This window comes from Desmodus rotundus, chromosome 5, assembly GCF_022682495.2.
Source record: "Desmodus rotundus isolate HL8 chromosome 5, HLdesRot8A.1, whole genome shotgun sequence".
In the NCBI taxonomy this organism is placed as follows: Eukaryota; Metazoa; Chordata; class Mammalia; order Chiroptera; family Phyllostomidae; genus Desmodus; species Desmodus rotundus.
The window spans coordinates 39,133,005-39,159,714 of record NC_071391.1 but is presented as its reverse complement, the minus strand read 5'-3'; the positions used below and the strand labels follow the sequence as shown (position 1 = coordinate 39,159,714).

Sequence of the window (26,710 nt, the reverse complement as noted above, 5' to 3'; positions counted from 1 at the left end):
CATTAAATGCCTCACGGTGGTGGGGTGGGGGTGAGTACAGGGGCATGTTCTGGGGCAGGAGAAGTAGGTTCTGGAGTCAAACCTACTTACTTATATTCTGATCTAAGCTCTGCCACTTTCTTGGGCAAGGTGCTCCCCCAAACCTCAGTTTCTCGAGCTGTAAAACGGGAATACTAACAATGCCTGTCCTCTGGGGCTCTGAAGGGGATCCCATGTAGGAGCGCAGGGAAGCACTCCGTGCAGCTCTGGCAGCTAGTGAGTGTCCGACAACTGGCAGCTTTGTTTATGCTGCGCAGTTCGGGGGAGGGGAGGCCAGCGAGAGCAGGACGGTTTCTGGAGGGATCTGTTTGGCCTGCGAAGGGCCTAGGAGCAGCACAGGCTGTATGTAAGTGATGTGAATGAGGACAACGGGAAACCTCGATACTGAGAGTTGGTGGGGGGGACCCAACGAGGGCCTGGTGGTCTGTGCCCGGGCCTGTGAATGGGCTGTCCCTGCCCCCTGGATGTAGTTGGTGCCATCCCTGGCTTCCCTGAAGCTCTGAGACCTGGTCTGGGAGCATCTGTTACCCCCGGGGGCCCTGGGTACAACCCAGCCCTTCTGTGCCGAGGGAAGTTGGTAACACCTGCCACGTTTTGGGCAAGGGCAGACAGGAATGGAGGTCAAATGTGCACTTTATACAGAACAGAGTACCCGGGGGGCCTGGGCATGAGTGTGGTGGGGTGGAGGCTGCGGCTTCACCCAGGAAGTTATACTGCCTGTGTCCCGCAGGCCACTGGCACATTTTCGGGACTCCTGAGCGGCCTGTGGCTGGGGCTGGTGGGGGCACATCAGTTCCCAGCTCTGTGCTGCCTCAGCCTGTGATGCCCCACATCTGCTCCAGGGGCGGTCTGCTCCGAGCACTGATGGGGGACTCCCAGGCAGGGCACCCCACGTGGGTTGCTGCCTTTGATGAAGACTCCAGGGTTTCCTCCTGCCTGGGCTGGCGTCTGGGCAGCTGGACTGTATGTGGGGTTGGCTGATGTATAGAGGGGAAGCCCCCAGGTCCACTGCTATTAAGCCTAACCTGTTCCTTGGCCAGAAAGAGAGCCTATGAAGAGCCAGGAAAAGTCATCATGAGAACAGTGCCCTATAATTTATGTGTCTGGCATTGCTATTTACAAAGCATTTTCCTATACCCTCCATTGCAGCCCTCACAGCAGGCTGTTAAGGCAGGGGGGTGTAATCCTCAGATGAGCAGAAAGGAGCAGAGGTAAAGTGGTTTGCTCAATGTCTCATAGCTGGGAAGTAGCCAAGAGTACTTTCTGCCTCCCGTGGGCTAATTCAACCCATAGTGGTGGGGACAGACAGCTCTGCCGTTGGCACTCCCTGCTCTCTGGGACACAAGCCCCAGGCTGTGGTCATCTGGGGACAGAGCAAGGGGCTTCCTCACCTAGCCCCTCGGCCGTCCTGGCTCAGGAAGATGTGGGAAGACTGGGGCAGTTATGCTCCCTGGGTGTCCCGGCTGCTGTCTGTTCTCTTATTAGGAGACACAGCTGCCGTTTTAGAATGCCTGGTGGCCCTGAGTGTCCAGGAGGCTTCAGTTCATTTCGGTTAAATTAAAAAAATCTGCCAGCTGTGTTCCAGGGACTGTTCTAGGAAATAGGGATCCAACAGAGAACAAAGCAAACACATACAACTCAAGATAACTAAGTGAAATTATTTTATGTAGTAGTAGGTGCTAGGGAAACCAAATAAAGCAGGGAAGGGGGTATGAGATGCCAGGGTGGGTGGGGGTTGGTGGGGGGTAGTTGAGTTCTGTATAGGGTGACCAGGGCAAGCCTCACCAAGAATGTGACTTTTGAGCTCATATGAGCTCAGGAGGTCAAGGGCACTTGGCCATCACTCAATCCTGTTTTGCAGACTTCCACCCTCTCCCACTGCCCCAGGAAGACCCTTACTGTCTAGATGATGCTCCCCCCAACCTGGGCTACCTGGTCCGCATGCAGGGGGGCATCCTCTTTGTGTACGATAACCAGAAGATGCTGGAGCGCCAGGAGCCCCACAGCCTGCCCTACCCTGACCTGGAGACCTACACGGTGGACATGAGCCACATCCTGGCCCTCATCACTGATGGCCCCACGTAAGCCCGCTTTCCCCCAGTCTGACTCTCCTTGTATGGGTGCTCTTCTGTGAAAGGGGCAGAGAGAAGCCATCTAGGTCACCCCTTTGCTCTGGGGGTTCCTGCCCTGAAACCATCCCAGAAAGAGTGGTTTCCCCCTAACCCAGAGTGCCCTGTAGGTTTCTGTAACAATTCTCCATCACAGGCTGGCATATTCTTAGAGCTGGTATCACCTGTCCTGCATGCATGGAGGTGGAGCTTCTGTTTGCTGGTGGCCACCTGTGCACCTTAGAATGGCTGTCACCATTCCTCCCAGGCATGGTGACAGCCTTGCAGTTACCAGCCCAGGCCATTCCTGTAGATGGTGGAGGAGAGATGAAGACTGTTGCTTCAGGTGTTGGGTTTTCTGTGTTTCTGGAGGGGACAGTGCAGGGAGTCTGGGAGCTTTGTGCCACGACCCCCCTGTGATGCTTGTGGGCTTGGCTTGTACTAACCTGGAAGGAGGTTGTCTTCTTGAATTTGGCCCCTCACTTTTCGGTGAGCATTTAAGCTAATCCACAGTGGATGTTCAGCATGACTGGACTCGGAGTGGCTGTGCTGTGTGTGCCCAGGCAGGACTAAGGGCCTGGGGGAGGGAGAAGGTGCTGGTTACCCCCGAGGAACTCCTCTCTTGCCCTGCCTTTTGGGTTTTTCTGGGAATGGCCCTGAGGCCAGTCTCCAAGGGAGGAGAATGGGCCTGAGGGGGATGGGCAGGTGGCTCTTGCCCCTCACTGATCTGAGGGCAGATAAGACCTAGGAGGTGGGGAAGGGCAGTTCCTGAGAGGCTTGCCTCAGGCAACGTGAGGACCTGTGAGGGAAAGCCTCGAGAGAGAGGGAAGGACAGTGAAAGTGTGTGCTCAGTGGCTGTTAGGTGAATCCTGCTGGGCAGAGGGCCTGGGTGAGATGACCTTTGAAATCCCTTGTGACTCGGAGACACTCCTGCGCTCCTCTCTGGGGCTCTTTGTGAAAGTCTCAGTGGGTGCTAAGGGAGCTGCTGTTGATGGGGTCACCAGGAAGCAGGTGGCATGAACTGTGGTTGAAGGTTCCTTTTGGCTGTGGACACAGGCGTGTGGCCAGGCATCCGGGCTGGGTGTGGGGTGGCGGTTGGCCTCAAGCAGTGAGCACCCCCACCCCAACTGGTTTTTTGCCAACTGGTGAGGGCGTCAGTTTTAACAGAGGTTTGTGTCTTAGTAACAAACATCTCTGCATTCCCCATCTGCCCACATTGCAAACCTCAGAGTGGAGAGGTCCCTGGGTCTCGGGGTCTGGGGAGACCGTTTGGTCAGAAGGTGATTTCTCTGCATGCCAAGGAGAGCAGTTCGCTCCTGAGAGTTTGACTGTATTATTGGTCTCCCGAGCAGAAGTTAAATTCCTTTCAAAGAATTGAAGGTGGCTGAGGATAGATGGGAGGAAAACAAAAGGAAAGGGTGAAGGAGGGAGATTTTATTGAGTGTCCGCTCTGCTCAGAGGCAGGCCCTTCACGTGCATAAACCAACTTAACCTTCCTGTTAATCTTGGGCATTGCCAGCTCTGTATTTGTTCATGGGAAATAGAGGCTCAAGATCAATTGCCTAAGCACATAGAGCTAGAAGTCAAAGAGCCTGTATGAGGTTGCAAAGTCAGCTCCACTGCCCTGGGCCAGCTGCCCGCTCATTTCATGGAGCATGTGGAGGCGGTTACACAGCTGAGCTGGGTTGGTGGGGAGCTGGAACCTCCTCAGCCCTCCCTGCTCCATCCTGACCTTCCACTCGAGGGTTGGCCCCTGCGCACACTGGAGGTCCCCCAACCGGAGAGCTTGCTGAGACTTCTCCTCACTATGGTATCTTCCCCTTCCCAATCTGCAGGAAAACGTATTGTCACCGACGATTGAACTTTCTGGAATCCAAGTTCGGCCTTCACGAGATGCTAAATGAAATGTCCGAGTTCAAAGAGTTGAAGAGTAACCCCCACCGAGACTTCTATAATGTGAGAAAGGTGCGTCCGTGGGCCAGCGTGCAGACCCCTCCCGGTCACCCTCTCAGCCCACTGGCATGTGCTGAGCCTGTCTGGGCTGGTCCGCTGTGCGGCCTTCCTTGGGCAGAGCAGTGTGATGTGACGTGCAGAGGGAAGACCGGCGTGCTGCCTTCTGTGCATCGGGCCACGACGCCTCCGATGGTGCTTGGTCCCCACGTTGTGTATCTGTTGGAGTGTGCCCTCTTGCTTGGAAAATAGACGTGACCTCTTAATTGGTCGTGAGTTGAGGCCAGGTTACTGTGAAGGTAGAGGATGTATTAAATTCATTATGGAGAAGAAAGGCCAACCTCTTTGGCCTTGGGAATTTGTGCTTTTGCTTCCTTTGGGACAGGTATATTTAAAAAGCCATGCTCCTTCTCTGGCCCTCTGAGAGAGCTTGGCCTGGGCTCAGGTGGTAAATGACCTTGGTCTCTGGCTTTTCCATTTTTTTCCATGTAAGTAATACACAGCAAGGCAAGGGGCCTTAGTGCTTAGCATAGGGCACTTGATGTTGAACCAGAGTCACTTCCTGTCTATAAGAAGTTCCAAGTCAATCGTGACAGGAGCGGCTTTGGGAGAGGCTGGAACTGAGATGACTTAAAGAGTAGGATTTAGCCAGGAAGAGGGTGGGGTCAGGGAAAGGAAGTGATGGCATCCCAGGCCGAGGTGACAGCACTGCAAATGCCACGAGCGGGAGAGTGGTGTTGGAGAAGAGAGGGATGGAGCCCTGTGTCGGCATAACTGCAATAGTGCATTGTGGCTGGAGCTCAGGTGTAGTGGGGGAGGCGAGGGGAAGGGAGGCTGCAGAGGTGTGGGGTGTTCTGGATCATGCAGGGCCATGGGCTTCTCAGAAGGAGCAGGGAGCGGCTGGGGTGTGGTAATTAGCTGGGAGAGAAGCTCATGGGGAGGAGGATGAGATCAGGCTGCCTGCCTGGAGGAGGAAAGATCACACCTGAATCACAGTAGAGTCATCACCTCCACAGGGCCCTCTGTCCTAGATGGGACCTCTGGAGGACTGCCCCCTTCCAGGGTCACCCTGGATATGGGAGAGCAGGGCTGGGGAGGGTGTGGCTCCCTTCGGTAAGCCCAGCTTGGGCTGGCTGCCCTCAGCAATGGTAGGCAGAAGCCTCCTTCTGGGAGGCCCCAGGATCATGTCTGTTAAGCATCCTGGCGTCTGGCATGGACTCGAACTTGGATGGAGTCCTTAAGAAATGAGAATCTGGCCTCAGCTCATGGTCTGTGAGCCTTGTGAAGGTGCTTGGGGATTTCCAGACGGAGGTGAAAGGGTGTATGTAGACACCACCTACCTGGCATTTTCACCTTCAAGCACCATTTGTGCTTCTCTATGAGCCTTAGGTGTTCAGACAGGTGGGTCCCTCAGGGTCTACACCAGCTCCTCTTGGCCCTGCCCAGATGTACCCAACATGTCAAGCACGTGCCCAGATGGGTGTCCAAGCTGTCCCCTGTGTGTGAATACTCTGGGCCTGACTGCTTCCTGCTGCCTAGGCCCAGGGGTCCTTGCTGGCAGCACTGGTTCCGACCCTGTTTGCTTCTGAGGGGGGCCCCAGTGGGTGTTCTAGGCCGACCAGCCGCTCTCTGGCTACAGTGTGGAAGAGTTCTTGTGGGGCTCTGTTACACCCCAAAGCCCATCCCCAGGGTTCCCTGTCACTCTGGGGTTATGTGCTGTCTGGACAGAGATGGGCTTGACCCCTGTGCTATGACATTATGCAGGTCTGGCTGCCCGCCGCTAAGAAAGCCAATACTTGAGTCAGGTGCTTGTGTAAAGGAAAGTGGTTTATTTGCAGATGCCGGCCACCTGGAAGATGGGGACTCATGTCACCCATCTCCACCTCTCAGTGGAGGCAGAGGTTTTTATAAGGAGGGAGAGGGGAAGAGAACAGAGAGATCAAGGGAGGGCATTGAGAAGTCCTCTACGTGCAGATGAGCCCAGCCTACTCCGAGATGGACAGTGACGATCCGGAGTGTGTCATCCTGGATTCATGTCATCCCGGCTTCATAGCATCCTGGCTCTGTGGTTGAAGGCCAGCACATCTCCTGGGGCTGGGATGCCTGAAGGTCCCTTCTTCTGAAGTTAGTTCCTAGGATTTTATGTGACCCTGGAAGCTACTACTGTGGGAGGAGAGCTGGCTTTCTGAAACCAGGGTGGCCTCCGTGTTCCCGAGGTGGCCAGCAGCGTGGTGTGAGGGCATGCCAGGGCCGTGCTCGTGGGGCTGTGCGTGGACAGGATGTGGGTGGTGTTTGTGAAAGTACCTGCAACACTGCAGCGGGTCATGGGCTATGACACCATGAGGCCCAACCAGCAGGACCGTGTAACGGAGACAACTGTTTTTTGCTCAGAGCTAAGAAGGAGAGGCTGAGTGTGTTTGCGGTTTGGGAGTTAGGTAGAATTAGGCCTTACCCACTCTGGTTTGTGTCGTATCAGGGAGAGCAAATAGGTTTCATTTTCTGTGCCAAACGACCAGTTAGGAGTGGCTACCTCAGGCTGCTCCCAAAGCGCAGTGACAAGGTGCTGTAATTGATTATTGATGTCTGTCTGCATGGGTATGGAAACTGTCACTGTTGGCCTCGGGGCCAGATATGGGCCTGCCCTGTCTGGAAACTCTGCTGCTTGTTTAGACCTGAATGTTAGGAGAAAGAAGGAATGCGCTTGGATCTTCCAGTGAAGTGAAAACACTGACATCCAGTGAGGTCTTTTACTTGTTCTCAAAATAGCCATCTTGGAGATTTTGAAGTTTGGATGCTTCCTGGATTGTCCAGTTGTTTTCCTCCCTCATCTTGTGACTCAGGGGAGCAGAGACATACTGTACCCCTGCAGTGTGTTGCTGGTAAGCGGGATGTCATGACCGGAAAACCCAGGATGTGCTGAGTCACGCTGAGGTGGTTGAGCCCAGCTGTGTCTGGCTGCCCTAAGCCAAGCTGACCTTCCCCTGTGTAGCCACGTGAGCCCAGCCCAGCCCTGAGGTGCCTGAGCCTTTGTACTGTGCTTTTGGTGCTTGAAATTGTTTCTTTTCTCTGATGTCTAGTGGTCTGTCTCCCTGCATTAATGGCAGGAAGGGCCTTGATGAGTGGCATGGGCTGGCTGGTATAATGCTGACAGGTTCAGTAGATCAAATGTCTGGCCTGGCATGACTTGGGGATGCCTGGCCAGTGTGGACAGCATTCCCAGGCCTAGGGACCGCTGCCTCCTCACCCCAGGCCTGGCACAGTGCCCAGTTAGCCGCAGGAGTAACCGCAGAGTGCAGTGTGGCTGCCAGCAGCACCCTGGCCTGTGAGGCTGCTGCCCCCCTCTGGGGAACCTCCCTTAGGCCCTTGGGGCACTTGGAAGGGGAGCCAGAATGCCCACTTTGACCTTAGGTCATCCTCAGCTTGGCCAGGGCTCTGTTTCTTTGAGACCGGTAGCTGAAGGGAAGGCTCTGGGGGTTCTGAGAGAGAGAGAGGTCAGTAGGTAGAGTGGGATTTTGTGGGCTCTCAGTGTTATATGAGGATGTGGATATTATCAAAACTACTGGACCTATTATACCTGTTTGTTTGTTTTATTCATCCATCTGGTGATTTAACTAATATATTGTATCAGGCTCTGGGGAAGGTGCTGGGGACTTAGATGCCTCAGACATGGTTTCTGTCCTTGAGGAGCTCCCAGTCTAGTGAAGGCGTAGCCAGGAACATAAGAGCGAACCAGGAGGACATGCACAGAACAGGGAGAGTCTCTGCTGGGTTCCCAGGTTGGGTGAGGGGGAGGCTCATCAGCGGTGCTTGGGGGATCGGGTCTGGCTTTCAAGTGGAGGTTGCAGGAAATTTCCAGGTGACTGAGAGTGATGAGTAAAAAGGAAGGAATGCCAGGCCGAAGAAATGTATGGGCAATGTGATGTGGTGTGGAATAGCACCTGGAAATGCTATGTTGTGGCTGGAGCAGGAAATGAGGCAGGGCAGGGCAGAGAGAAGGCTTGAAGTCAGCCTTGAATCCCAGTCTAAGGACCTTGAGCTTAATCTTGAAGACATGAGGGGCACTGATGTTTCGTTATGAGGAGAGTGGCCGGATCCAGCCTGTTATTTAAAAAGATCTCTTGATGCTAGAAGGAGGGGGATTGGGCAGCAAGGCCAGAGGAAAGGAGACCAGTCCCAGAGTCTAGAGAAGAAACAGGGAGGGGGGCCTCCAGGCACTGGTGGGAGCCGCCTCCATGGCCCAGAAGGTGCTGGGGCTCTGTGCTCCCCCTCAAGGGTCGGGGGTCCCACCTACTGTTGCCAGAGGAGGTGCCCCAGCTCACGGATCGGCGGGCTCTGTGCTGCAGGTGGACACGCACATCCACGCGGCTGCCTGCATGAACCAGAAGCACTTGCTGCGCTTCATCAAGCACACGTACCAGACGGAGCCGGACAGAGTTGTGACCGAGAAGCAGGGCCGGAAGATCACCTTGCGGCAGGTGTTCGACAGCCTGCACATGGACCCTTATGACCTCACTGTGGATTCGCTGGACGTCCACGCGGTGAGTGAGCTTCTGCCCCGGCACCTCCAGCACTCCTGGCTGGGGACTCAGCCCCCCGAAATGGAGCCATGATGGTGCTTGGAGAGAGGCTGACTGTGTACGCAGCTCCCTCTCTTCTCGCCACGGAGACCGTGAGGGGCCATTTGGCCTCAGAACAGCAGGGCTGGGAGCAGCCCTGGGACAGGGGACAAGCATGTGCCACTTGCAGTCAGCAGGTCCCAGTTCTAATTCCACTTCTGTCACTGAGGAGTTGTGCGCCCTCAAGCAGCTCACTTATGCTCCTATTTCCTTGCCTATGAAATGGTGAGCGCCACATGCCTATTGACATTTCAAAGTTATTAAAATACTAAACGACGGTGCAGCTACTGTAGGAAACAGTATGGAGTTTCCTCAAAAAGTTAAATATAGAATTACCATAGAGTCCAGCAGTTTCAGTCCTAGGTATGTTCCCAAAAGAATTGAAAGCAGAGACTAAAACTGATACTTTCACCTCGAGGCTTCTAGCAGCATTATTCACAGGGCCCCAAAGGCAGCAGCAGCCCAAGTATCCATCAATAGATGAATGAACAAACAAAATGTGGCATATCCATGCGATGGCATGCTTTTCAGCCTTCAAAAGGACAGAAGTCTGGTAACTGCCACAATAGGGATGATCCTTGAAAACATTATGCTAAGTCACAGAAGCCACATCCAAAAGGACAAATAGTGTTTGATTCCACGTGTCCGAGGTGCCTAGAACAGGCAAGTTCACAGAGACAGAAAGGAGAGTAGAGGTTGCCAGGGGCTGGGGGAAGGAGCAATGGGGAGTTCTTGTTTAATGGGCGCAGAATTTCAGGTTTACAGGGTGGGAAGCGTTCTGGAGACGGATGGGAAGATGGGTGCACAACAATATGAATGTATTTAATGCCACTGAACTGTGCCTTTATCATGGTTATGATAGTAAATTTTGTGTTATGCATGTTTTACCACAATAAAAAGATCCGTGTGGAAGAATGAGATAAGGAGGAAACAGCGCCTTCCGAAGTCTAAGCAGTAACCGGACACACTTCATTGATTGTTCAGTTGCTTAGCACTCTCTGTCACTCAGCCATGCTTTGGGCCACAGTAGCTTAGGGCACCAGGCCCCCCGCCTGGTCCTCCTTCACAGAGCGCCTCACAGGAGGACCCCAAGGCTGACCGAGTGAGGGTACAGGGGCCTGGCCCCAGGGCATTCCAAGATTTTATGTGAGAACTGACGTAGAAGACATCTTTCAGCGTGGCCGTGTGTAAGGCCACCTTGTAAAGGCCTGAGAGGGAAAGTGCACGGTGGCTGCAGAACAGCGTGGTGAATCTGGCTGGTGGCCTCCTCTCTCCAGGGCCGGCAGACATTCCATCGCTTTGACAAGTTCAACTCGAAATACAACCCTGTGGGGGCCAGTGAGCTGCGGGACCTGTATTTGAAAACTGAAAACTACCTGGGAGGAGAATACTTTGCTCGGATGGTCAAGGTGAGTGAGCCCTCAGCCTCCCCAAGCCCTCCTCAGCTATCTGTCAGCATCGGAACTGGGGCCCTGCATGGCCTCTTTGTCGTCTTCTCCTTCCCAAATCCCTGTCCATCCACTGTCCCGCTCCAGCGAGGCCGAGGTGCTCAGGGCCCGGTGCTCTGGCCCTGGCCGCCAGCCCCCGAGCCTGGGCAGGCGGGTGCTGCGTGTGTCCCCTGTGTCCATTGCAGGCAAGGGGAGGGGGAGGGTTCCCACCGTGGGAGCACTCACAGAGTCCAGCCTTGCTGCCCTGTCTGTTTGCAGCCTGCACTTGGCTGGGAGCAGCTTAACTCCATGTGGAGACATGTCTGCCGTCTGGTCTGGTTGCGCGTGTGGTGGTGCAAACCAAGGCCTTTCTCTCCTGGAAGGAGCCTCTGCTGAGGCGAGAGTTCCTACTTGGCAGCAGGGTGATGTAGATGAGGCCACCCCAGCCTGGGAGCAGGTGGCCACGGGAGCTGCGGGATCCATCAGCTGAGGTGCTGTTGGCCTGACCTGAGGTCTTCTTGGTGCCAGGAGGTGGCGCGGGAGCTGGAGGAGAGCAAGTACCAGTACTCAGAGCCACGGCTCTCCATCTACGGCTGCAGTCCCGAAGAGTGGCCCAGCCTGGCCCGCTGGTTCATCCAGCACAAGGTCTACTCACCCAACATGCGCTGGATCATCCAGGTGCCCCGGATCTAGTAAGTGAGGCGGCCCGCTGTCTGCCTGCGCTCTCTGGGGCCCCAGCCTGTCCTGCATGGGCCACTGAGTCTGCACTATTGAGAGGCGGGACCTGTTCCAGTGCCAACTGAGGCCTCTTCTCCCCAGGGATTTTCCTCTAGGAAGGGGTGGTCAGCAGAGTCTTGTGACAAACTCTTATCTTTAAAGAACATATATGTGCAAATGCCTGGTGGGAACTACTGCCCGTCTTCTCACTGCAGGATGCGGATGTCCTTTTGGGTGAGTGGCCTCTGTTGCTGGCCCTCTCCCTGGATCTGACTCAGACTGCCACTGTCCTCCTGTCTGGCTGGTGTGGGGGTTCAAGGCCCTGGATGGGCTGGGGCTTGTGGTTTAGGGGAACTGGGCTGAGCGGCAGAGAGTTTGGATCACTGGGCAATAGGACTCATCTCTCAAACCCTTGGTCAGCCGGAACCCCTCCACCCTTCTCCCAGGGTGGCCTCTGGCTGGAGAGGGCTCCCTGATGGGTTGGGCAGGTGCTGAGTTCGCCAGCCAGTGCCTGGTGTTGCAGAAGTTGGGGGAGTTGGAGAGGAGGGGGAGGGTCTGTGTTCAGGCCACACCTCTGACTCCACTCTGGGTGTTTAAATGATGACACGAGCTGCCTGAGGAAGTGACTGAGGTCAACCTCAGACAGCCCAAGGGGGCTATCAGGCCCACCCTGATCATTGTCTTTGTTCTCCCCAGTGACATATTTAGGTCAAAGAAGCTGCTGCCAAGCTTTGGGAAGATGCTGGAGAACATCTTCCTGCCCCTTTTTGAGGCCACAATCAACCCCCAAGATCACCGAGAACTTCACCTCTTCCTCAAATATGTAAGCTGGGGTGGTGTCCTGGTGAAGTGCGCAGCGGTGGAGAGAGAGGATTCCCTGTGGGTCGGACCAGGCTTCCCTCAGATCCTGTCCCCACTGTGCCCCAGGCGTGCGGTTGCCAGCCCCAAGCGGCTGAATTTCTAAAATAGCCCCTTCTCCCACCTGTCTCTTCAGGGGCAGCTCTGGGGGTGGGGGCGGGGTGCTGGGGCAAGACTGGGGAGTCAGCTCTTGGCCTGGTGGAGCTGAAAAGACTGGGCCCTGCCCCCACAGCATCAAGCAGCAGCCTCTGGCCTCTTTAGAAAGGCAGACATTTCAGCTCTCCTGCTCTTACCTAGAAAGACAGTCCTCACACCTTAAGCACACAAGCCCCACAAAATATATTTACCTTCCATATCTGGTTAGTTACGGGAGAGGGAGAGAAGGGATATAGGAGAGGCCGACCAGAAAGGGCACGAGGGGGGCAGGAGCTGGTTGCTTGCTCTGTGTGCCTGGCATGGAGGTAGCTGGACATAGTGAGAAGCAAGTTCAGTATCTGGTGGACAGGGAGAGGGGCAGGGAAGACGCTGTAGCGCTGGGGTCTGGGTCTGGGGTGATTGAGGGTGTGTGTGTATGTGTGTGTGAGAGAGAGACAAACACCATCCTGGCTGTTGTATGGTGAATGGCCCAGAACAGAAGGTGTCTGGAGGTGGGGGAAGGGGGCAAGACAAGAGTCAGGGGCCTGTTCCTGCAATCAGACAGATGGCGGGGCTTGAACTCACCATAACAGCTAGGTTATCACTTTCTGCCTGCCCCGGTGGCCCACACCACTGCACTACCATGCTCCAGCCTCCTCTCTGTCCTACTTTACACCATGGTCGGTGTTAATAACAAGCAGTGTTTGTGTTCGTGTGAAGTGCTCTCCTGGGATTGTCTCATTTAATCCCCACACCAGCCCTGTGAGGCTTGGAGCTCCAATTTATGCATGAGATTAAAACTAACAGGTGGCAGAACTGGACCTCATCATATCCAGGTGCCTGACTCCCGAGCAGGTGCCATTATCCCCACACCGTACTGCCGCCTAAGTAAGAAAAGCGTGGCGTGTGCAGGAGGCAGGCCGGGGACTCCGGGCAGCGTGGAGGGCATGAGTGTTGGTTGGCAGGACTGGGCAGAGCCTGAAGGTGAGCCAGAGGGAAAAGCCTAGGGGGCCTCCCAGGGCCTGGTTGTCTTGGAGAGTGGCTAGTGCTCCTTGCAGGGGCTGTTGCTCACAGTGGGGGAAGAGCAGACTGGCGGAGGAGGAGGAGTTCAGGTCCAGTCCGAGGCCCTGCATCGGTTGGTTACAGAGCCCAGTAGAGGGGCTGACATTACCCCTGCCAGGCCCTGAGAGTTCCGGGGAGGCCCAGAACTCGAGGTTCCCCCTGGCTCCCCACACCCCTCCAGGCCATGCTGAGACTATAGTGGGGACTCTCCTCCTTTTGATACATATGGCTTTGTCACAGGGAATATTCTGGCAAGACTCTCGTGGTTCCTGGCTCCTTTGGGAGAGGCAGCAGACCCAGCTGGGGCCTGGGCTTGGGCTGGGAGCTCTCAGTTTGGGCCAGTAGTGGAGCGAAGTGGGCAGTCTTTCAGAAGCCCCTTCCCAGAGCACTGCTGTGTGTGAGTAAAAGGAGGGACACCTTAACAAAGCTGCCTCACATGCTGGCCGAGAGCCTGTGTTCTCATAGGTACATTTGTGGTCAGGGCCTGACCTCTGGGATCAGGTGATGAGGAAGCCTGAGACTAGGGTGGGGGCCCAGGGTTGTAGTTTGGACCCCAGCTGACCTGGCTCCGAGGGCAGTTCCCAGGGTGAACAGAGCCACCTCCTCCCAGAACCATGGCTCAGCCTTCCAAGGGGCCATATTGGATGGGGCCCACCGTGGCCTGTTTGTGAAGCTTCCAGGCTATTTTTTCATGACTACGCCTGGGACATGCCCTAGGGCATTCTCCACCTGCAGCCCCAGAGTCCAGATGCTGAGCCCATTTAGGCTTGGAGCCTGGTGGTCTCCTGTGAGCAAGCTGCTTAATCGCTTTGGCTCTGGTTTGCTCATGGCCAAGCCCTCCCTCACAGGGTTGCTCCCAGGATTAAATTGGTCAATGTGTGGTAAGCACTTCAAGCAGTGCCTAATGTATAATAGGTGCATGGGAAATGCCTGTCCCCTTCCCCCTCAGAGGGACGGTCCCTGCTGCTGATGGCAGTGGCTGTCCTGTAGCACTGGCCTCCTTGGCACAGCAGGGGAATGGGCAGTGGGTATGGCTGCCTCACTGTTCGCCTGGCCCGAGTGTCACCTCGCCATCCTGCGGGGGCTCAGCACTCTCCAGTCTGGCCTCTGAGTGTCTTTGGAAGTCCTGGAGGCGTAGATGGTGGCCTTGTGCCCACTCCCCATCCCTGGGTGTAAGGTGCCTCAGGCTGGCCCTGGGCTCCCCAGCTGAGGTGTGAACCTCAGAGGCCTGAACTCCAAGGCCTCTGGCAGCTTGCTGGCCTCAGCTTGATGCAGGACCCCTTGTCCCGCCCAGGTGACAGGGTTCGACAGCGTGGATGACGAGTCCAAGCACAGCGACCACATGTTCTCAGACAAGAGCCCCATCCCGGACATCTGGACCAGCGAGCAGAACCCGCCCTACAGCTACTACCTGTACTACATGTACGCCAACATCATGGTGCTCAACAACCTCCGCAGGTGGGTGAGCCGGCCCTGCGCGCCTGGCCACGGGCCCTCAAACCTCAGAGCTAGGGACATGCCCCCGCCAACGCATGGGGCCACCCACACACGCAGTCACGCTCACTGCAGACACAACCCGTCATGCAGCCCATGAAGCCAACCCCATGCCTGTACACACACATGTTCACACCCACCCCCAAACACAGACACGTACGTGTACCTGTCCATCCCTGATGTGATACATAGATATGCAAACACATGCATGTTCACTTACCACCACACCAAGTGTTCACACATGCAGTTATCCATGAAACAAATTATTGTACTTGCTATGTGACAGGCTGTGTCCCGGGCACTGGACGCATATACGCAGGGAACAAAGCAGACTAAATCTGTGCCCTCATGGCGCTGTACATGACCACAAATGTACCTATGAGAACACAGGCTCTCGGCCAGCATGTGAGGCAGCCAATGGTCTCACACGCACACAGACTCCCACCAGTGCATGCACGCAGGTGAGGCACACGTGGCCAGAGTCAGGTGCCCAGGGCACAGGATACTGAGCCACCTGTTCCCCTCGGAGTCCCACCCCCACTGGGCTGTGGGGCCTCACTAGCTGGGCTTCAGCCAGTGCTCGTTTGTGGGGGTGGAGGTTTTGCAGGGGACTCACTGGAAACACTTGGCCTGGTGTTGGGTTGGGGGCTGAGCATGTGGATGTGGGGCCTCTGGTTCTGGCTCTGACACTGACCTGCTCAGTGGCTTCTGATGTCTCACTCCACCCTCTGGGTTCCCTGGGTTTGTCCACTTGTATAACAATGAAGTTGGACTCAGGGATTTCTCATGGCTTCTCCGGCCCTGAAGGTCTGTGAGTCTGGGCTGCAGGCAAAGAGAGGAAGGGGAGGGGTGGGTGGAGGGTGGGACAGGGTCTTTCCCCCACAAGGGCCCCTCTCTGTCCCTCAGGGATGGCGTCTCTTGGCTCTGAGGCATCTGGGCCTAACCTCTGCATTTTGGGAGGGACAATTTCCAGGGTGTCCTGGGTCAGCTGTGCTGACTCTGGCATGGGTGACTGTCTCCCCTGGAGTAGGCCCTGAGCTAGGACCCCCTCCTGTGGGGCCCTGGGCAGTGTGGCCCAGGAGTTCTTGCTGACCGAGAACCTGCCTCACTTGTTCTACAGGGAACGAGGCCTGAGCACATTCCTATTCCGGCCTCACTGTGGGGAAGCTGGCTCCATCACACACCTGGTGTCTGCCTTCTTGACCGCCGACAACATCTCCCATGGGCTGCTCCTCAAGAAGGTGACCAAGCCATTCCCAGACACCGCCCTTCAGCGACGGTCCTGCCCTGGGCTCCCCTCGGGGGCAGTGGGGGTCTCCTGGGCTCCTGTTTGCCCTCTGGGGGCCTCTGTCCAGTGAAGTCTTTTTCTGGGCTGAGCTGTCTGTAGTCGCCTTGGTTTCATATATAATTATAGAATTATAAATGTAACACAATTTGGATTTCCAGAACGTGGCGAGATGGGGGAGAAAAACCTATGTTGCTATTGCTTTCATAGAAACAGCCACTTATAGCTTTTTCGTTTTTTCCAATTCCAACCTTTTTTTTCCCCAGAGCATATTTCTAAATGCTTATCATAATTATGAACACAGATTCTGGTTACTCTTCTGTCCATTAACTTTGTATAATGAGCGTTTTTCTGCGCTGCAACATAATATATATGCTCCTCATTCTGAAGGCCAATGGAAGGACGGCCTGCCATTCGGATGGTCTGTAATTGATTCAGCCAGTCTCTAGTTGTTGGACAGAGTTTTGGCGTTTCCCTGACATAAGCACTGCTACCATGAACTCTGCACTGGGTCTTCTCCGTCATCTGGTCCACTCCCGCAGGGACGGTGTTTGCTCAAGCTGCTCCCCTGCTCTGGTCCTGGGGAGGTCTCAGCACCGGTCACAGTTCTGTGTGGGGCGGGTGCTGCACCCAAAAGCCACTCCACTCAAGCCCACTCAGGTCTGCCCCTTCCCACCCCTGAGGAGCCAGAGTGTTTAGTCTCAACCTGAGTGTTTGCAGTCAAAGCAACCAAGCAACCAAGTGGGGCATCTTCTGGACTGACCAGTTGGGGTCAGCGTGTAGGGGAGGGGAGCAGAGTGTGCAGGTTGGGGTCAGCTGGGCTGTGTAGCTGCACTTCCTGCCCTGAGCTGGGCCCCCACTTTGGAGGCAAGAGGGAGCACTTTCAACACTGGACAGGAGGGCAGTCCCAGGGACAGATGGGCATGTGACTAGGAATGGGGTGAATGGAGATGCTGGGGGAGGCGAGGGGGATGGGTGACGTGGCTTTGGGGAAGTCGGGCTTGGTTGAGGACTTGCACAGACACTGCCCAGGCCCCTGGCTTCCACAGATGATGCTTCTCCCCTGCTTCCTCCCTCCCACCCCTCTCTGGCCCTTGTCACCTGAGTTTCACGGTTCCTTTTCAGAGTCCGGTGTTGCAGTATCTCTACTACCTGGCTCAGATCCCCATTGCCATGTCTCCGCTCAGCAACAACAGTCTGTTCCTCGAATATTCCAAAAACCCTCTGAGGGAATTCCTGCACAAGGGACTGCATGTCTCTCTCTCCACTGATGACCCCATGCAGTTCCACTACACGAAGGTGAGGGCTTCAGGGGTCCCCGGCAGGCCCCAGTCCTGGGCTGTCGCAGGCACCTGAGTGCACAGCTCAGTTCTGCTCTCAGGGTGGGTGGGGGTCCAGTGAAGACAGCAGGGAAGCTCCTGGTGAGGGAAGAGTCCCTTCTGGGAGTGTGCTTTCGGGGTCCTTGAATCTTTGAAGGCACAATTTCAATGCCTTGCCTTGTTCTGTTTTCCCTGCCTTGGAATTTACTAGCCCCGTGATGCCAGTAAAGTTACTTGATGTCTCTCTCTGTTACCTCCTTCTCATGTGTAAAATGGGGGTAAAATTGTCTCTACACCCACCTGTAGTGTATTGTGAGGCTCCATTAAGATAACGAACCACAGTGTACAACCGTGTCTGCATAGAGCACGTATCCAAAATGTTAGCTACCGTTTTTGTTAATTCTGTGTTATTATTACACTTTGGATCTCTGGGGAAAGGAACGAGGAAGGGAGAGGAGATGTCATGCACGGGGACCAGCCATTAGCGTGCCGAGCACGTGTTGACGGCATCGATAAGACAGCCACTGATTAGTAAAAACAGAAGCGCCAGAGTCTTCGAGGACAGGCTCTCTCTCCAAGCTTTTGGTCTCAGGACCCTTCGCACCCTCAAGAATGGAGGCCCTCACAGGGCTGCTGTCTACATGAGTTACATCTGGTGACATTTCACTATGTTAGAAACGAATGAGAGATTGAAAAGTGCTAACCCATTTAAAAATAACATTAATAAAACTATTAAAAGCTACTTAAATAGCAATCTTGATGAAAAGCATATTTCCTACAACAAACAAAAAAATAAAATGGCATTGTTCTACATTTTTGCAAATCTCTTTACTGTCCGGTTTAATAGAAGACAGCCGGTGTCTCATATCTACATTCTCTCTGTTGTGATAAATAAACCTTGTCTCACAAAGATATGTAGTTGGAAAAGGGAGGGCCTTTTGAAAGGCCTGGGGGACCCCCGGGGATCCTGGGGAACCGCTGCTCCGGGATACAGCGGCAGTGGGGTGGCGAAGAGGTCACGCGAGGGCTTGATTATCAGGCACTTTGCATCCCAGAAGATCAAGTGAGAGCACCGCCTGAACCCAAATCCTGCAGCCTCACTGCTCATACTTGGTTATTCTCATTTTGACCTGGGGTTCGATCGCTGCTTTTGGTGCTCCACTCAGATTAACTTTTATTTTTGGACAATCTTAAGACAATGGTCTGTTAAATAAAAGGCAAAGCTATAGAGCAGGTACGAAAGGTATGACTGACCCAGGAGCCTGTCACGGGAGGGCAGGCTGGTGCCCCGTGACCAGCTCAGGGCTTTGGACATGTGCTGGTTAACAAATACCTATGGAGACGTTTGATATGTCTCTCCTTGGTAACCTGAGGTTCCACACAAAAAGATCTTTTCAGGTTGTCGTTTAAGGGGGAGGATGTTGTTTGATTATCCAGGGGCTAGTCATAAAAATTAAGCCTGTAGCATTTGATGTTTCTAGCTCTGGAATCTGTGAGGCCCTGAAACGGGCATTCTGCCATCTAATACGTTTACTTTTGGGGCGATCTAGGAAGCGCTTATGGAAGAATATGCGATTGCAGCCCAGGTGTGGAAGCTGAGCACGTGCGACCTGTGTGAAATCGCCAGGAACAGCGTGCTGCAGAGCGGCCTCTCGCACCAGGTACGGTGTGGGCGGCCCTCTGTCTCTCTCGGCCTTTCGCGCGTGCACAGTGGGTGCCTGTGTACCGGGCACTTTCCAGGCTCTGGGGTCAGTGAGGAAGAGGACAAGCAGGGTCTCCGTCACACTGAAACGCATGTTCTAGGGAAGAGTACTGGGGAGGAGACTTGCGAATTTTCCTGGCTGCTCTGTCACCTTTTTCAGACCTCTACTCAAATGTCTCCTCCTCAGAGGCCATCCCTGGTCACCCTGTGTCTACAATAGACACACTTGCCATCATTCTCCATCCTTTCAATCTACTTTTCTTCCTAGTATTTATCACTACTTACCTTGTAATACGTCGTTATGTGTTTGTCTTTCCTTCTAGAACGTAAGTTCCGTTGGGGTGGAGCCTGTTTCGTTCAGCATCCTATCCCTAGGGCCTAGAATAGTCCCTGGCACATCCTAGGCGCTTAGGATTTCTTGAATAGATGAACGGTACTTCGATTGAATAAAAAACTCCAGGGATGGGACCTGGACACCAGTAGTTTTCTTTACAGCTTCCTAGGTGATTCTGACGTGCAGGGTTGAGACCCGTTGCTCTACATGGTGTCTTAGGCCCCTGGGTGCCCCTGTGGGTGACGCCACTGGTACAGGAAGAGGGCTGTATTGGTGCTGCTCTTACTGATGCCGATGCAGAGGAGTTAAAGGCTGCGGATTCACTTTGTTCCCGGGACTGGCTCTCCCCACCACCTGACTGCCTGCCCTTGTCAGATCTCAGGAGGGACTTCTTAAGAGTCTTCACCTTGCCTCTGTCCGCGCCAGCAGTCATCTTTCCTTTCTGATCAAGGACGGCGTAGTGGGAAATGAAGGGTGACATCCTAGAGGACATGGAGGCCAGGAGGAATTTCCTAAGAGCCCTGTGGGGAAAGAGCGCTGATGGAGGGCCTGCTGAGGCACACGCCTGCATGCCAGGGCCGCTGTGTGGGTAGAGAAAGTGAGTCTAAGGTGTGTTGTCTCATTTGTATTTCTCTTGGTCCACAGGAAAAGCAAAGGTTTCTGGGACAGCATTATTACAAAGAAGGACCTGAAGGAAACGATATTCGAAAGACAAATGTTGCTCAGATCCGGATGGCGTTCCGATACGAAACCTTATGCAATGAGCTCAGCTTCCTGTCCGATGCCATGAAGTCACAAGAGATCACAGCCCTGGCTAAGTAGGTCCAGCACTGGACATGCATTTTAACATTCTGGTTTAATTTCAAGCCTGTCGTGACTAACAGTGGTCAAGATATCACGCTTGGAGTTGTCCTCCAGGGAGAGGATGCCTCTGTAGAACTTTCAAACCCAGTGATGTTGGTTGCACTGTTCACTTTAAGATCTAACATGCCCACTTCTGTTGGTATTTCTGAGTAGTAGATGGTGACTACTCCTTGAGGGTCTGGGAAATGGACACTTGTCTGTACTCATTCCTAATTTTCCAAATATTTCTCCTGAAACCGCTAGTGCTTGCATTGTTGGGGCCAGGGCCTTCCACGGTCCAAGTGCCTACTGAGGTGGGGTCCCTGTGGTTTTCTGCCGCAGTCTGCTACGGCCCCGCGGGCTAGCTGCTAGTTGTTCATTTCAGCCCCTGGCTGGCTGGCTGCCTTAAACACAATCAATTTCAAAGCTCCCTTTCATAAAAGAACTACTTTGAGAGGATTAAAAAATAGACAACTTCCTTCTTTGCATTTTTAATGAATTTCTTAAACTTTTATTTAGTCCGCCACCCTCCTTCCTAGTTAGGAAGCCAAATGTGCACATTGAAAGAGTCACTCCTATTCTGTCTTTGTTTCCTCATCTGAAAAGTGAGGGTTTGGATTAGAGGAAAGGTTTTCAAATGGTGTTCGGTGAACCCCCCACCCAATTTCCGGGTGGGGGAGGGCAAGGGGAGTGAGGTTGTGGGTGCTGCCTTTGCCCCTTCAAGGTGATTCTGTTTTCATCAAGTTTTTCATTGGGACTTCAACACATTTTCATTTGAACTGAGGACTTTGAAAAGCACCGGACTAGCCAATCTCTGTCCCTTTTGGCCCTAATACTCTACAATTGTAGCCCAGTTACCATTTTACTTGTGAAGAATTAGGGCCAGAGAAGAGAGATTTACTTAAGCTCACCCAGCTAATAAGTAATAGGACTAGAGCTAGGTTTCCCTACTCCTACTCCGGTCCTTTCTCCACTGTTCCATGAAGCCTCATAAATGTTGTAATTTTTATCACTGTAGCCTGGTGCCTTTCTTTTTAAAGGCAAAATTTCTCCCTTATGTAATGCACAGACTTTTTCAGAAGATATTCAGGGGCGAGGTAGAAAGTATTTTTTAAGACCGATCTGAATTTAAGCTTTACCAATGTACTCATCATCTGTGTTACTAGTGCCTGGTACATAGTAGGTGCTCAATAAATGTCTCAATAAATGTATGTTGAATAAAGGAACTTCCTTTTTGGCAATGTTTTAAGGGTATGTGCTCCTAGTACACAACACACTGCTCAAGGGCCCCCTTGGCCATCACTGTGGGCAGATGCGGACCGTGGGACGTCCTTCTGAGTCGTGGGGTCGGAAGAACCCTATTTTGCCTGTGGAAATGCTTATTTAACGTCCGAATTTCTTGTCCTGTGACTTTATTTTATAATGCTTGTCCCCGCCCCCCCCACTGGTTAACTTAGCATATGAACAATAAATGTAGTGTGTGTGTTTTTTAAACTAAACAAACACGTATGCTATCTTAGTTAATCAAGAAATTGAATGAAAACCCAACATTCATCTTAGTCATTCATTATTTTTGAAAAGCCCCCATTTGTATACATTTGTCCTAATATCACAAGCATTGTGCAGTTTTTCATTGTTGTTTTAGCTGTATCAAGTATTTGTTTTTAATTATTAAATAAAGTCTGTCAGGACTATGGCTCAATAATTTAAAACTATTTCAATACTATTTAAAGACAATGTTTAAGTTTTCTAAACATTGTAAGAAAGGTTTGAGCATCATTAAAAGCTATCGATAATACCAACTGATGTTTAATTAAGACTCAGACATGGATGACATTCACTAGGAAAACTCAGAAATTTTAAACTCAAGCTCACTGGACCCAGACGGTAAACCTTTGCTACCTTTTTCTCTAATTCCTGCCACACACGGTCATTCCCTGTTCCCTGGACAATACTTTAATCTGTTCAGCCAACACTTCCTACATTTTGCCTGTCCTGCAAACTTTTCAGACACCTTCCTTTTTCTGCAGCACATTACATTTTTATTAAATCATTGTACCTAGCTGGCCATTTTGGGGGGTGAATCCTACTTTCTTTCATGGAAAGGTAACTGTTTCTAGAAGAGCAGTTTCTGAGGTGTGTTATCCCTCACTCTAAAAGGCTCAACTTCACATTGTGAGTTACGTACTTCAAACTGCATTGCTGACGTGGTCAGCGTTGTTGCCTTTTGTCTCGTGCAAACGGATCACAGCTCCTGCGTTGGTATTTACCAAGGTCTACCCTGGGCCTTCACTTCCTCATATCCTGCGTTAAAGCAGAATTGCAAAGCATCCCTCTGGGTTTCTCTTTACTCGTTCCTGAGTGCTGTTGGTGAAACAATTTTCATCTTCTTCTGGATTTGTAGATACAACTGAAGGTGATAGGTTGGTAATATACCTAAGTATTCTATACCTGAACAAGGACTGTATTATAAAGAACAAATGTAACTAACTTCAATAAAAGGAATATGAATCAGACAAATATAGTTCCCTGGGAATTTTTACACCCTCAACTTCTAAATAAATATTTTGTAAGAAAGAGGATGCCAGAGAGTAAGATTACAAAGAATAAGTCAGCCCTGGCTGGTGTAGCTCAGTGGATTGAGCACGGGCTGTGAACCAAAGGGTTGCTGGTTCGATTCCCAATCAGGGCACATGCCAGGGTTGCGGGCCAGGTCCCCAGTAGGGGGCATGCAAAGTGCAACCACACATTGATGTTTCTCCCCCTATCTTTCTCCATCCCTTCCCCTCTCTCTAAAAATAAATAAATAAAATCTTTAAAAGAAAAAAAGAGTAAGTCACAGCTGCAAGATTACCAAAACATATCTGAGAAGGTTTTTATGTCTTTTGATAACAAAATGTGTTCCTCTCCATGGTGACATATGTCGGTAAATTTAATTATGAACTACCATTCCTTCTTATAGATGGCTTTCCCCTTCTCGGCACTAAGATTCTAACATGCTTCTCTAATCACATTAATTTTATCTTAGAAATGCTTTTACAAGGTAAACATCAAAACTGTCACAGGATGGAATATCTTATCAATTATTTTTATTGCTCAGTAGGGTAAAAAGATAAGAAAACGAATGAAAGTCTGCTGTAAACTGTACTGTCACTGTGTTGTCCAGCACACATGCGGGCGACCAGCTGACTTCCCCAACCTCTGTGTAGTTTCTTATTCCCAGACAGAGCAGGTTACGCTTCGCATAATGAAGAAACCAGTTAAAGTACAAAATCTTTGAATTGCCTTTTAATAAATCCAACTTCCCAATGTTAAAAATCAATGAACCAAAAGATATTTTCAAGAAGCCTCATCACACAGATATATATTAAGTATGAGAAAACTGAGTCCAACTTTAAATGAATCTGCATCACAAACCCCCAGGGCACCATACAAAATAGTCCCTTAAGGAATATAAACGTTTAGTGTTTAAGACTATGAAACTACATAAGAAAAAAAATCTCTTCTATTAACTAAAACTTACTTGAAAAAGATTAGTTATTGTACAATATTATCAGTTTATCCTAAGAATAAAACAGCTACTATTATTCTCAACTTCTAAATTCAGTACATAGTCAAATCCATTTTCTTGAACTAAAGTTCTATAGCATTATAATGAGTAAACCCTTTGTCACTGAGTTAGGGTAGGGAAAACTTTGTAACATAAATTCCCCAGAGTTCATGAAACCATTTTACAAATCATAGAAGGCACATTATATTTCCTATCATAGTAAGTGCATTTAAGTACTTCATAATTAAAAAGACAAAGCTATACAAATACAAAAAGTATACATTTCATCCAGGAAACATATTTACAAATTTTACGATTAGTTATTATAATACAACATACCTAATATTCACATGTTAAGAATTATTACCCAGTTTAATGGAATGAACAAAAAACTGCTCATTTATTAGATAAGGCTAAGAATAACATTTTACATTTCACAGTAGGTGAGTTAGTTTCTTGGAGCTCATAATGACAAATAAAAGGTTTGGGCATTAAGTTGCTGTGCTCCCTGTTAAACAATTCCTTGAAAGGTGAAAGGTTCTGAGGGATGAAGTCACTGGCTCTACCTGGAAGGATCCAAAAAATCTGCGAAGCAACTCTGCGCACTTTCAGAAACAGCCATAAATTAGGCAATCTGAACTGGGCTCAGCCGGTCTAATCCAAAAGGCCAGTTTAAAATCTTAGAGCTAAAAAGGTGTCAGGGGATCATCTAGCCCAAGATTTTCAAAATATGTTCCATGGAATACTAATGCTCCGTGGAGGCGAGTCAGGGTACTGCAAATATGACTTGAATTTAATTTAAAATTTTTTTGAAGAAAAAATTAATTGAAAGACCAAGTCCACTCATATAACTGTGTTACTCACCAAATTCTAATATACTGGATGTCACCAATGCATTACTATGTGTTTTCACATTACTGGCTGACTTTATAATATTTAGTGTAACAGTATATGAAGTTTATATAAGGAAGCTTACACTAATAAAATATGAATTTATAAAGAGGTGCACGGTGAGCGCACATGTGTGTATGTACACAGCACATGGATTTATGGGTTCTGGATAAGATTTTACTTGGGGGAAAAATTCTAGTGCTGAAATAAAGCACGAAAACCACAAATGAAGTCTCAGTTTCTAAAGTATGAACCTACAAACTAGAGGAAGGGACTTTCTCAAGGTCACACAGCCATGAAATACATAGCCAGGTCAATGTCATAGAGCTCAGGGCTCAGCATAAACATCCACAGTGAGTGTGTAGCTATTTGGTACTGGCCAGCCCCCATCGTGAATGTCCACCAATTAGTCACCAGTATTTTGGGGGTAAAAGTCAAGCCACCTTTGGTCAGACATTAAAAATGAATTATTTAATTTGCATGCCTATTAAAATCCTAGTATCCAAGAATTCTGCCATCAATAAGCAGCAACCTTAATTATATACTTTGGTACTTCAGAAAATATTTGCAATTTACAAAGAGTCAGAAAAGTTACATGGAATGTTAACATTCTTTTAAAAGGAGACATCGGGCCCTAGTTTCATTACATGCTGAAATAATAGTGAACATGAAACAGAAATTTTACTTTATAAGCAAACATTTTTAAAAAGATGGTTGAAATGACACTGAACATTATAATTCCATTATGACTATATTCCTTCAAAGTATTTCAAAAGAAGTAAAATGAAACAGTAAGAAAGCCAAATTATCTAATTTTCAGAGGTGTTTTTATGTACATATGGTTAAAAGGCTACATACTATTTTCTTCTCTCTTAATCTAAGAAATTTGTGGTCTTGGCCTCAGAAAGATGTTTTCAAGTTAAGAAAATAAAAGCACCATAAGCCGATATTGAATGATTTTTCATAATTTGGACATATAAAATTTGGGATCTGGGATGAAAATTTTCTTCTGAAACTCCAAGATGCATGAGCATTTTCAAAAGCTATTTAGAATAGCTCCCCAGCTGTGGGAAAGCATTTCTAGAACAGTCAAGAAGATTCCCCATCAGAAATCCAAAGTTACACCCGACTTTACAGTCTTCACCCAAATTATACAGTGTGGGGAAAAAAAGGCTTTTAAGTAAAAAACATGTAGTTCTGAAACACATGACTAAAGTTATGAAAGAACTGCGGATTTTTTCAAGTAAAATTATTAAAGGAGCAATAATTAACCACAAGGGGGCATACACACTCCTCAGAGTCCAGCAGAAAGACTAACTGAAGTAGTAACATGCACTCTGATGTATTCTACATTTTCAGTCATTTAGAGTTTTCTCAGTGGCTACTACAACTTTTTAACATTCACGGTTTATTTTAAACCTACCTAAATAGATTTCAGAATACTCCTACCCTGAAAAATAGTAGTGCTTCAGAAGCCTCTGGTAATGTTACGGTTACCTCAGCAAAGGATTCAAGAGCAGTTAGTTCTAATATGCCATATTAGAACAGGTAAGTAATAGGAAAACACGGTCTAAGACAGTAGCAAATTTCAGTTTACCATAAATGGAAGACATGAAAAGTTTATCAAAAGAAATGGGACAAACTGTGAGAAAAGGGGAAAAATGAGAGGGTGGGGGAAAGTGAGCTCTGTGTGCCTGTGCCACACGCCCCTGCATTCTTTCTCCATGACCGAAGTGTTTGGAGCTCACGACAGCAACAACACACTTCGCCCCAAGGTCACGGTCTATGAGGCTGGCCGGCCTCATCAGCCATGCTGAGAATATAGTTAGCCATGTCGTCTTCAGTGGGTGCGTCTGACACCACCCAAGATTCACTTGCTCCAGTCATCTGCAGGCGACAAATAGGGCAATTCCTGTGTCGGTCACTCCTATTAGAGAAGTCAATTAAAGAACAGTTTTTCTTTTTCTCCTTTTTAAAAAACACGTTTATTCGAAAAGTAATACATGTACATGTTTTTTTTAACAAGTAAATAGCATGAAAGTATACAGTAAAAAATAAGTCTCCCCCTCCCTCCCAATCTTTGATTCTTACCCCCAGGGGCAAGCACCACTACCAGCCTGTTAAGATATTCTTCTAGAGACAGACCAGGCACGATCGAGCTGGTGTGTACACACACTGCTGCTTTAACATTTTTTTATAGGTTTATTTATTTTTAGAGGGGCGGGGAGGGAGAGAGGGAGAGAAACATCAATGTGGTTGCCTCTCATGTGCCCCCTACTGGGGACCTGGCTTGCAACCCAGGCATGTGCCCTGACCGGGAATCAAACCAGCGACCCTTTGGTTCACAGGCTGGCACTCAATCCCCTGAGTCATACCAGCC

General features: G+C 50.5%; 2 protein-coding genes across 12 annotated transcripts in view; one reads left to right on the top strand and one right to left on the bottom strand.

Annotated features, from left to right (window-relative positions):
- The window catches only part of AMPD3 (adenosine monophosphate deaminase 3), a 45,662-nt gene extending 24,284 nt beyond the window's left edge, over positions 1-21,378 (top strand). For all 7 annotated transcript variants that reach the window (XM_024558768.4, XM_045194053.2, XM_053924110.2 and 4 more), the window contains 11 exons: positions 1,901-2,120; positions 3,983-4,112; positions 8,441-8,635; positions 9,991-10,122; positions 10,669-10,832; positions 11,554-11,680; positions 14,207-14,370; positions 15,527-15,647; positions 16,817-16,990; positions 18,561-18,671; positions 19,692-21,378. In XM_024558768.4, the coding sequence (XP_024414536.3) occupies positions 1,901-2,120; positions 3,983-4,112; positions 8,441-8,635; positions 9,991-10,122; positions 10,669-10,832; positions 11,554-11,680; positions 14,207-14,370; positions 15,527-15,647; positions 16,817-16,990; positions 18,561-18,671; positions 19,692-19,868 (1,715 nt within the window). In that variant the 3' untranslated portion in view covers positions 19,869-21,378. The remainder of the gene's footprint in view (positions 1-1,900; positions 2,121-3,982; positions 4,113-8,440; positions 8,636-9,990; positions 10,123-10,668; positions 10,833-11,553; positions 11,681-14,206; positions 14,371-15,526; positions 15,648-16,816; positions 16,991-18,560; positions 18,672-19,691) is intronic.
- A 1,784-nt stretch (positions 21,379-23,162) lies between these two features.
- The window catches only part of RNF141 (ring finger protein 141), a 29,420-nt gene continuing 25,872 nt past the window's right edge, over positions 23,163-26,710 (bottom strand). For all 5 annotated transcript variants that reach the window (XM_024558771.3, XM_024558772.3, XM_045194250.2 and 2 more), the window contains one exon: positions 23,163-26,257. In XM_024558771.3, coding sequence (XP_024414539.1) covers positions 26,107-26,257 — 151 coding nt within the window. In that variant the 3' untranslated portion in view covers positions 23,163-26,106. The remainder of the gene's footprint in view (positions 26,258-26,710) is intronic.